The following is a 10379-nucleotide window of genomic DNA, read 5'->3' as shown; positions in this document are numbered from 1 at the left end:
TATTCAGTATTCCAACACCACAAGTTGAAGGCATCAATTCTTCTGTCATTCTTGCTCATTGTCAAGGTCTCATCACCATAGCAAGTGAATGAAAATGTCATGGTCTGAGTCAGGCATATCTTAGTTCTCATAGTCCTATGACTACTCCTCAGGATTTTGGAGGGACCTGACAGCTGACTTTTCTAAAGCAATGTGTCTCCTAATATCCTGGCTGTTGAGGGTGAAATTGTTGATTATGGATCCAAGTGAGACGAAATCGTTCACTGTTTCAAGATGGAGCAGTTGTGTCTCTGTCTCTCCCGATGTTGCTTATCAGTCCATGTAGTGAGGACTTCTGTCTTCATGATTAGAAGCCATCCTTGTGGATGGCTGGAGTCTTTGATCCTATGCAGCTCAGATTTAAAATCCTCCTCACTCCCAGTAAGCAAGGTAGTGTAATTATCGTGAGGCAGGTTATTGATGAGTTAGAAGTGTTATGGGGTGAACAAACAAGTGTGTCTTGGAGAGGGTGAAACCATACTGCTCCCTGAAGGCAAGGATTTTGAAGCTCTGTCTCACATACTCCGGACACATCGTCAGGGGGGACCAGTCCTTGGAGAAAGGCATCATGCTTAGAGGGACAGTAGAAGAGAAGACCCAAGATGACATGGATTAACTCAGTGACTGGAGAAATGGGATTAAGTGTGTCAGAAATTAAGAGATTGGCTCAGAGTGAAGCAGTGTTCAAAGCTAATATACATAGGGTCACTATGAGTCACAGGCAACTAAGTAGTACATAACAACAGCAAAATCCCCAGGGAGTTGCACAGCTAACTCTAAAATACAACTTCACTGGTGGTTCTAATCCACTAGCTGCTCACTGGGAGAAAGACTGGCAGTCTCCTCCCTTGTAAAACTAATCAGAGAGTAAGCTATAAGCCAGTTATAATTCAATGACAGGAATCAGTTTTGCGGTTTGGTGTGTGTGTGTGTGTGCTGTGTGTGTGTGAAATAGATCAATACTCGCATAGTAATCAAGAGCTTTAAATGATCCAGAAGAGGAAAATAATGCTGCTGCATGTAGTGGTAGCGGACTGTCTGTTGAAATAATATCTTGGTTTGACATCAAGGACCAATTCAGTGTGGACTTAGCACATTCATCGGCTTTAGAAAGGAGAATAAATAGTTCTTTATGGTTAAGGTGAGTTACTTTGGGGTATAGGGAGAAGCTACTATGGTGGAAATCTGTGAAACTTCTAATTATTTCTCTTCTTCATCTCCTTTGGTGTTTGGTGCCCCCTGTTAATATTTACTTGCTTGAATTATGATTGTAAAGTCTTTTTACTGTGGTAAAAATACATCTAACAAAACATTGACCTTTTAAATCTTTTTATATTTACAATTCAGTGACATTAAGTTCACCATGTACAGCCATAATCACTCTGCATTTCTGATTTTTTTTCTATCATCCCTTAAACAATAAATTCCTCTTACCTTTTCAAACTAAGGATTTTTTTTTTACTTTGATGTACAATCAACACTTATGGAAAGCAGCCAAAAAATCAAGCAATACATTTCATTGAGCAAATCTGCTTCTAAGGACCTCTAAGGTGTATGTTGTGAAAACAGAAGGATAACAGAGCAAAACACATACAGATGTTCAAAAGTGAAGAGGAAGGAAAGTAGAGAGTGCAGAAAAAAGTAGAAGAGGAAAAAATCCCTGAGATCACAGAGCCTGGTGGATTGAGGTGGGTGAAGAAATGGGAAAGGGTCGGGTCAGTGGGGGTTTGAAAAAATGGAATGATAATAAGCATAGATAAATAGTAATAAACTATATAAAATATAAAGGATATGAATGTATAAAATGTACATGAATGAAACACAATATGTATGAATAATTATATGCAAATCAGTAAAATTTTAAAAGGCAGAGAAAATAAAAGAAGTGTTATGGGGTGAGTTGGCAGAACACTAGCTCATTGCAACATTAAGTTCTAATTCCCCATTAGGTTTCTAATTCTTCCTTTTGTTTGTTACGTTCCTGTTTTGTCATGTGACTTTCTCAGTTGAGCTTCAACCTCCATTTTTTATTTTTCTGCTGAGAACAATATAATAAAATTTATGTTTTCCAACACCTTGTCTCCAAAGTTGTTGCTCTGAATCCCCCAGTTTATGCAGATAGAGAGAGGGACATTTTCTTTTCCTCTTGGCCATCAGGACTAGTAGGGCCCTGACAGCTGTCGTTACCTCTTGTAGTTAAATGCCATCAAGTCATAGAGGACTCATAACGACCCTATGAATGAAAGACCTGAACACTTGCATATCTCTTATCATTTATCCATGTTCATAGGGTTTCCCTAGGCAAAATTTTTGGGAAGTGGATGCCACTACTGTTTCTAAGCTTGTTCTAATCAGTGAGCTCAGCGAGACATTGTTCGCCATGGGTGACCATTATCGCCTTTTAAACATCCGTGTCACAGTTTTCAGCTTCACATCAACCATGAGATCCCTCTGCAGAGCTAAGGGACAGAGCAGGGCTATAATACTTACAGGGGAATATTAGAGTAAAACGAATTAAAACCTGAACCGAGGGGCTGGAGATTAAAATCACCCACCTTTGGCTTGGTAGCAATCCCTTTCTGTCGAAGAGGCCAGCTGAGCTCTCTGTATGTTGCTAAATGCCCTGGAGTCACACCACTCAAACCTGTTATGTGCCATCGAGTCACTTGCAACTCATAGCGACCCGATATATAACAGTCCTAAACTCTGTCCTGTGCCAGTCGCACTGCCTCTTACACACATATCCGAATTACCCCAATCACTGAATCAATCCACCTCCTGGAGGGTCTTCCACTCCTGCGCTGTCCTTCCACCCTCCCAAGCATGTTGTCCCTCTCCAAGGACTGGTCCAAAGGATGTCAGATGGAGCCTCAGAATCCTTGCCTCTAAGAGCACCTTGATTTAACCCTCTCCAGGATGAATCTGTTTTCCTAGCAGTCCATGGTATTCTCAATAATCTTCTCCAGCACCATAGCTCAAAGGCATCAATTCTCCCTCTATCCTCCTTGGTCATTGTCCAACTCTCTGATGCATAACAAGTAATTGCAAAGACCATGGCCTGTATCAGGCGCACCTTAGTCTCCAAAGAGACACCATTGCTCTTCAGCACTCTGGAGAGGTCCCTAACAGCAGACTTTCCCAGGCAGATTAGGGAGGGTATTTAAATACGGAGGCCCCTGTTGTCCACCATGTGGGGGCGCGTACGTATGACGTCACTAGACCGCGCCGTAACCTCCTGAGTGATTCCGCCTTGAAAATTCAGACCCTCCCCGGCCGCCGTAGGCAAGGTGTCCCCGCTTTCTGCAAAGCCCTGGGAAAGCAGAGAGGCATGTGTTTTGAATCCATCCTCTGCTTTGTTGTAGTTTTTCCCAGCATTTGTTGAAACCAACTGCTGATCCTGTACGTGTGTGTCCTGGAGAGAGGAGAAGGGTCACTGAAGGTTTGTGAGGTTCCTGGAGGGCAATCAGATGGGAGGGGGTGCTTTGGGGTCAGTTGCGGGGTGGACGCCATTGTTCCGCGGTCAGGGCCATCAAGGCCCGGTGTGGGTCCTGGGATTGTGTTGCTCGCTCAGCTCGTAAGGAACAGAGATGAGAATTACAATGACCGCGGCTTAGGGTCCGGTTGCAGGATGATGTGCTGGGTGCAGTGGCCTCTGGCCGGAGGGATCGCCCCCTCGAGTCAGGAGTCTGTGCCTGTGATATTTTGGGGGACTCGACTTTAGATCCGCTGGACCCAGGAAACCCCTTTTCTTCTTTGATGCAGTAGGTGGCTTTGTCCACTGTTCTCCTATTCCATCAGTGGCTCCCAGAGCGTCCCATCCATGCACTCTTGTTTACCTTTTTCAATATCTCGGTTTGAATTCTGTCTTGCAAAAACTGTGGGTTGTAAATTCTCGCTCTAGTGATGTGGTTGGTTTAGAGTTGTGTTGCCAAACTAAAGGCAGTCAGTTCGAATCCCCCAACTGCTCCACAGGAAGCAATGTCCACCAACCTCCCATGTGACTTACAGCCCCTGAAATTCCGCTGGAGGGGTCATCTAGGAGTCAGTTCTGAACGGATCACCAAGAATCAGAAATAGGTAGTTAGAGAGCTTTGGTGCAGCTCTGGAGGGAATTGTACGGCTAAGGTCATACCTCTGGCATCTGGAATGCAGCACAGGCTCTGTGGTGAATTCTCAATATTCTCCACGCAAAATTAAGCATATTCAGATGCATTCGTGTGCCGAAACTTCTAAGATCATTAATTACAAAGGCCACGTAAGACTGATCCACAACACCGTGTAAAAATAACGTAGAAATGACATCTCATCTCCTTTAACTTCATGAGAAGCACGAATCCTGATTCACTGAACCACAGTCGGCACGGATTATTGCAATTAATGTTCCTTTGAAAACAGTTCATTTCCTGCGGTTTCAATGTATTATTCAATTTGGGGGATATATATTTCAGACTTGGGTTGTGTATTTAATGAATGTGTATGACCTCAGTCTGCTTTGAATCTGATAAAAGTGTTCAGAGAAAGAGAGGAAGACCCTCAAAAGGAGAGATTGGTACAGGGACTGAAGCAGTGGGCTTAAACGTGTCAAAGATGGTGAGGGTGGTGCATTGGAGAGCAATTCACGGGATCACTGTGAGTTGTAGTTAATTCAGCAGCTCCTAACAAGTGTTTCCCAAAGTGATCATACAACTCTGTTGTTTCTCCAGCCGATTTCAGGTTCATGCTTGTCTTGGTTCTTTTGTGAGTATGTATCACTGAGTCCCTGCCCGTCCAGCATGTTTTCAGAGGCAGTAAATTGCCCTGATGGGAAGAGATTGCCCATCTTTCTCCTTGGAGCAGCTGGGAGATTCGACTCCCTGCCTTTGGGTCCGTAGCACAACTCACAACCACTAAGCCATCAGTGCTGTCTTTTAAACATGCTGTGTTTCAAATATGTTTCAAGACCCTGGTATGAAGTTAATCTCCCCAAAGCTTCCTTTCTTTGCCGTTCTTGTTGAGAATCACATTTGACCACAATTTGAACGCTTTTGTATAATGACAAGTAAGGTTAAAACTCCGTTTTTCCCCCCCTTTTGCTTGGGTATCAGATCATTCAGGTGCCAGTTTTAAAAAGATGTCTTTACCTCATAGCTCTGTACTATCAGGACCTGAGGTTTTAGCACCCATGGATGTAAAATATTCCAGGTCGTTCGATAAAGGGACTTTCCGTGGGGTGGAGGTCTTTCTGTTACGATGAGCAATGACTTAAGGTCAGCACAGAGGTGACGTCCCCTTCACATTTATTTTCCTTTCATCTTACAGGTCTTGACACCACAAGAGCCTGAGAAGGAAGGAGAATGAGGTTATAGGATTTGGATATTGTCATCTTCGGGGATATCCTTCCTGGGAGTTTAAATTTCTCCACAACAAACACACCTGATCCAGAAGACAAAGTCACAGAACTTCCTGGGAGCTCGCGATGTCCCCGAAACAAAAGAAAATGGCCAGGGTTCAGGTGATTTTTTTTTTTTTTTGCCACACAAACCCGTGCTTATCGCGGCTTTGTTCATAATAGCAAGAAGTTGGTAACAACCTAAGTGCCTATCAACACACGCATGGATAGAGTTTGTTTTTACTTTTTTTAAGCCATGCTCTTAATTATCCTCAACTCACCAGACACAGAAAATAGCCAACCATTGCCTGCTGGAAGCCTGGCGGATAGTTCTTTAAACTGGTCGCTTGCAGGTTGGAGAGCAGCTGGGGGATCGTTGGTGTGTCAGGAGGTAGGACAGGTGTCAGAGCCACGGAGCAGGAGTCCTGCAGTGTCTTCTGGACACACTGGGCTGCTGAGTGTCCAGGGACTGGATCAAGTGGTAAAGTGGGGGCAGACCACCAGGGGGAGCTACTGCTCATGTCCTGACTCTCTTCTCTGCACCCAACTCTGTGTCCAGAGGGAAGGTGTGTTTCTGCGCAGCAGTCGTGAGGGGCATATGAGCTCAATCTGTAAGGATCACGCTGGAAAAGCCTGTGGACACAGATCCTCAGTCACCTTCCCACTGCTCTGGAGGGCAAGCTGGAGGCTCGGTCTTGCCCTGCCAGCATGAGCTAACCTTTTCAACTCTTGGCTTAGACCCTGGGATTCCTGGGGTCAAGGGAAGGGTTGTATGATAGAAGGAGTCCTACCGGCAAGCTCTGGTGGCCTAGTGGCAAGAAGCTGCACTGCAATCCCAGAGGTGCATGGTTCAAATCCACCAGATGCTCTACTGAAGAAGGAGGGACCATCTCCTGTACCAGTCAGATCTGATTGGACGGTACACACATTAAAAAAAAAAAAAAGAAGGAGTCCTATCTAGCAACCTCCCGACAGCCCCTGAGAAAGAGGCTGGATTGTCAACCCTCCTACTTAGCCAATGAACCAAACTGTTCCTGCTCGAAGCAGGGTTTAGGTGACTTTTGATTTACGTTTTATCTTACTTCCTAATGGATTCACTTGTTCAGATGTTCAAAGATACCTTGTTCTATGTTAGTTCAGTTCATCTGGAAAGTCACACGTTTAGAACAGTCGACCGTGCAGAGAAACAACCTTTAGACTCTTCAACACAAGATGGGCTAAGTGTCCTCCCTAGCGTTGCTGAGCTGCCTTCAATATGGACTGAAGCCCAGTATTAAGAGAACAAAGATTCTCACCACGGGGCTGATTGGCAGCATCAAGAGTGGATGGTGAAAAGATTGAGATTGTCAACACCTTCCGTTTGCTTGGCTTTTACAGTCAACACCTGATAAGGCCACGGTTTTTGCAGTTACTTGCTATGCTTTAGGAAGCTGGACAATGACTAGGGACGATAGAAGGCAAATTGATGCCTTTGAGCTGTGGTGCTGGAGAAGAGTATTGAATGTACTATACGGTGCTACGAGAACGAAGAGATTCATCCTGGAGATTGTGAAGCCTGGATACTCTTTGGAGGCAAGGGTTCTGAAGCTTCATCTGACATACTTAGGACATCTTGCAAGGCGGCATGCTTTGGAAGGCAGAGGGACAGCGCAGGAGAGGATGACCCTCTATGAGGTGGATTGATTCAGTGACTTGGATAATGGGAATAGGTGTGTCAGAGACATTAAGATTAACTCAGGATAGAGCAGGGTTTAGGGCTATTGTGCATAGGGTCGCTATGAGTCACAGGAAACTCAAAGGCATAGAACAATAACAATATTTGTGAGAGAGATAAAATTTTTTTATTTATGTTTTTGTTTATTTTTTTTCTTCTTTCTGATCTTCTCTGTATCGTTCCAATTTTAGTATATGTGCTGCCGAAGCGAGCACAAAAAAAAATTTTTAACCCTCTCATGGCTGGAACCTTTGTGGTCTCATCTCTCTGCGATGGCCTCATCACAGCCCAACTTCTCTACTATTGGAACATAAAGGCTCCTCACAAGCAAAAAAAGGACCAGTAGGGCTCAGAGTCCATTGTTTCCATTCATCCACCCAGCCTCAGGCCCCTCACTGAGCCAAGTTGGCTGTGTGGTTCTTAATTTAAACATCTCTGTGGATTTTTAATTTAAAAAAAAAAATTTTAAAATACCTAAAATAACTATGAGATATCATCTTACCCCATCAACAAATGAATGGATAGAGAAGCTCTGGTATATTCACACAATGGAATACTACGCTGCATTGGAAAACAAGGGACATACAATATTATTAAAAATGGAGGACATTATGCTGAATGAAATATCTCAGTCACAAAAGGACAGATACTGCATGGTGCCACGGTTGTAAAACAGGACTGACCTTGGGCTTGGGGGGAGACTGAGAAAGATGGATTCAATGATGTATACTGCATTGAAACAGATGAGGGTGAAAACTGTTTAAGAGGGATATGTTATTAGATATTTTTGTCATGACAGGAGTCCAGAGTAAAGGGTGTATAGTGAAGTGGACCTGGGGGGAGGGATTGTAAAACAATCAAAGAATTTTTCTTTTACTTTTACAAGAGGGTAGTGTACTAGGGGGCATGTTTGGGAGGGGAGAAAAGTGCAACAATGAATGAATGGGGGAAGAAAATTTTTTTTCGATGCAGCAGTCCATGCTAGGTAAATGAGCAGAGCAACTTCCCTCACATTTCATTCATATCGTCAAAGGGAAAATACCTTATGAAATAGGATCCTTGTGTTGCAGCGGTCACTGACGTTGGACGATGTTACCGTGAGGTTCACCTGGGAGGAGTGGCAGCTCCTGGCCCCTGCTCAGAAAGCCCTGTACCGGGAGGTGATGCTGGAGACCCACAGTCACCTGGCGTCCATTGGTGAGGACACCCTCCTGCTGCCTTTTCATTTCTTAGCTTTTTACAGCATTGGGTTGTCTGTAGGGCTCAGAAGTGATAGATTCTCAGTCTGCTTTAACCTATGAATGTGGGAATATTCTTTCTATTCCTGAAAACTTTGTTGTATGTTTGAATTTTTTTTTCCCACTCAAATAAACGTTTTGCAGTATTCTTCACAAACCAAGGCCTGTTGGGTAAATCTAAGATTTTCCCGTTCCACACGTACAGGGTGTGACATTAGGGGAGCAGATGCCCTCTTCATGTGGGAGCAAGGAGAGCGACCGTGGACTCTGCTGGACAGCAGCCAGGGTGGAAACGCTTCAGGTGAGTGAGGAAAACGTTGTGGGTCGGGAAGACTGTGGAAGACACGTTCCAGTGAGAGAAGGCGTCACATTTGTGAAGTGACTGTGGACTTGTCGAAATAGTGCTGTTCATCCTTCTTCCCTTGTGACTCCTTCTTTTCTTTTCATGAATTTAGAGAAATACAGTCCTCAGTGTCTTCCAAGATAAATACAGACATAGCACTATTTTTGTTTAACCTTTTACCATGATATTTCTGTTCCCGTGGTTTACATTTTGTTATTTTGGGTTCCATAATTTTCTTCTCAGTAGTTCCCAAATCTTTCCCTTCTTCATATGCTTTTGTCTCACTATTGAAAATTCCACCTTCCAGATCTTTCTCAAGGTAAGAATACCTACTCGTATCCATAGTGGCATCTTCCTCCCTGAAGAAAACGATCTAAACCAGCAGTGTGCAACCTCCTCTTTGTTCCCAAGGCAGGAAAAATCTCCATTAGTATTGGCAGCGTCCTCAGTATAAGCTGATTCCAGTGAGCTGAGATAGCACTCCGTGTCCACGCCACACAAATAAACCTGAAGGCTATTGCCCCTCCCACAGCACTAATTCTCCCTGGACTCATTGCCATGGCCACATCTAACTCAATGACGCTATGATTATGGAGTTTATAAGGGAAGTTACAGGGGAGCTCTCGTGGTTTTGTGGACAAGGAACTGCACCACCAACCTAAAGGCAGGGTGTTTGAATCCACTAGCAGCCCCCTATGGGAGAAAGATGGGCAATCTCCAGTCTTCTCCCGTTAGGATTTACTGCTTCTGGAAACCGGCAGAGGGTCAGCAGTTTGTCCGGTCCAACTCAGTGGCACTCACCAACAGATAGCCACAGTTCGGGTTCAGGAACAGGTGGGATCCAGTTTTTCAGTTAGAGTCATCTCTTTTCATATGTTCTCCTACGTGGGCCTTTCTCTGACCCTCAGCCTCTTGTCCTCTGCTGTGCAAGCTTTGTAACCGGTGTTCCAAGGCTCCTGTTCTCCTGCCAAGCGCTTACCCAGGGACGGCCCTATTCAGCCATTAAGCTCAGGTTTGCAGGAGCTTATCACAGGCACCGTGGATCAGAGCTGTCCAGTGGCTCCTCTTAACGAGTCCTCCTATTCCTGTTCTCCCCTTCGTAGTGGCTCCCTGACGACCAGTAGGATAATGAATCTGACAGATCTCCACATTAGCACCATCCATAACTCATTGTCATGGTCCCTCCCTAACGGGTGCTTATTTTCATGGGTACTAAGTGGTCACTCTGGTGGGCCACAGACAACTTCCATGTATATAGTCCTGCATTATCAGGTCATAGTCTTTTTTTAATCACTTGCTCTGCATTTCAGAGCTGGGCAAGGAGTAAGGATGCTAGAAGCAGCATCAATGCCTCTGAGCTGTGGTGTTAAGAGTACTGACTAGCCCACGGAAGGCCTGAAGAAGAAATGAATATGTCTTAGATATGGTGCAGCCAGAGTGCTGTTTGGAGGCAAAAATGATAGAGATTGTTCTCATGTGTGTTGGGCATGTAGCTGAGAGGGGCTGTGCCGTGGAGGGTGACGCCTTACGTGGAAAGGTGGGGAGGTCAGCGAAGGAGAGAAAGACCCTCAACCAGGCGGACTGTCTCAGTGACTGAGGTAATGAGCTCTAGAGAGTCATGAGGGCACAGAATGGACAGGACAAGATGCAGCCCTTTATTTTATTATTATTATTTTT

The 10379-nt window shown here is 44.6% G+C and overlaps 1 protein-coding gene and 1 pseudogene across 1 annotated transcript in view; both read left to right on the top strand.

The window, feature by feature from the left end:
* Positions 1-5376, top strand: part of LOC102848751 (zinc finger protein 568-like) — a 25852-nt gene extending 20476 nt beyond the window's left edge. Inside the window, exon 4 of the mRNA XM_006897393.1 lies at positions 5338-5376. Within this exon, the coding sequence (XP_006897455.1) occupies positions 5338-5376 (39 nt within the window). The remainder of the gene's footprint in view (positions 1-5337) is intronic.
* Positions 5377-5494: 118 nt separating this feature from the next.
* Positions 5495-10379, top strand: part of LOC102848341 — a 16651-nt pseudogene continuing 11766 nt past the window's right edge.

This window comes from Elephantulus edwardii, unplaced genomic scaffold (genome assembly GCF_000299155.1).
Source record: "Elephantulus edwardii isolate Elephantulus edwardi_28Jun2011 unplaced genomic scaffold, EleEdw1.0 scaffold00208, whole genome shotgun sequence".
In the NCBI taxonomy this organism is placed as follows: Eukaryota; Metazoa; Chordata; class Mammalia; order Macroscelidea; family Macroscelididae; genus Elephantulus; species Elephantulus edwardii.
Note: the sequence above shows the minus strand (reverse complement) of the source record. Positions and strands in the feature narration are given on the sequence as shown.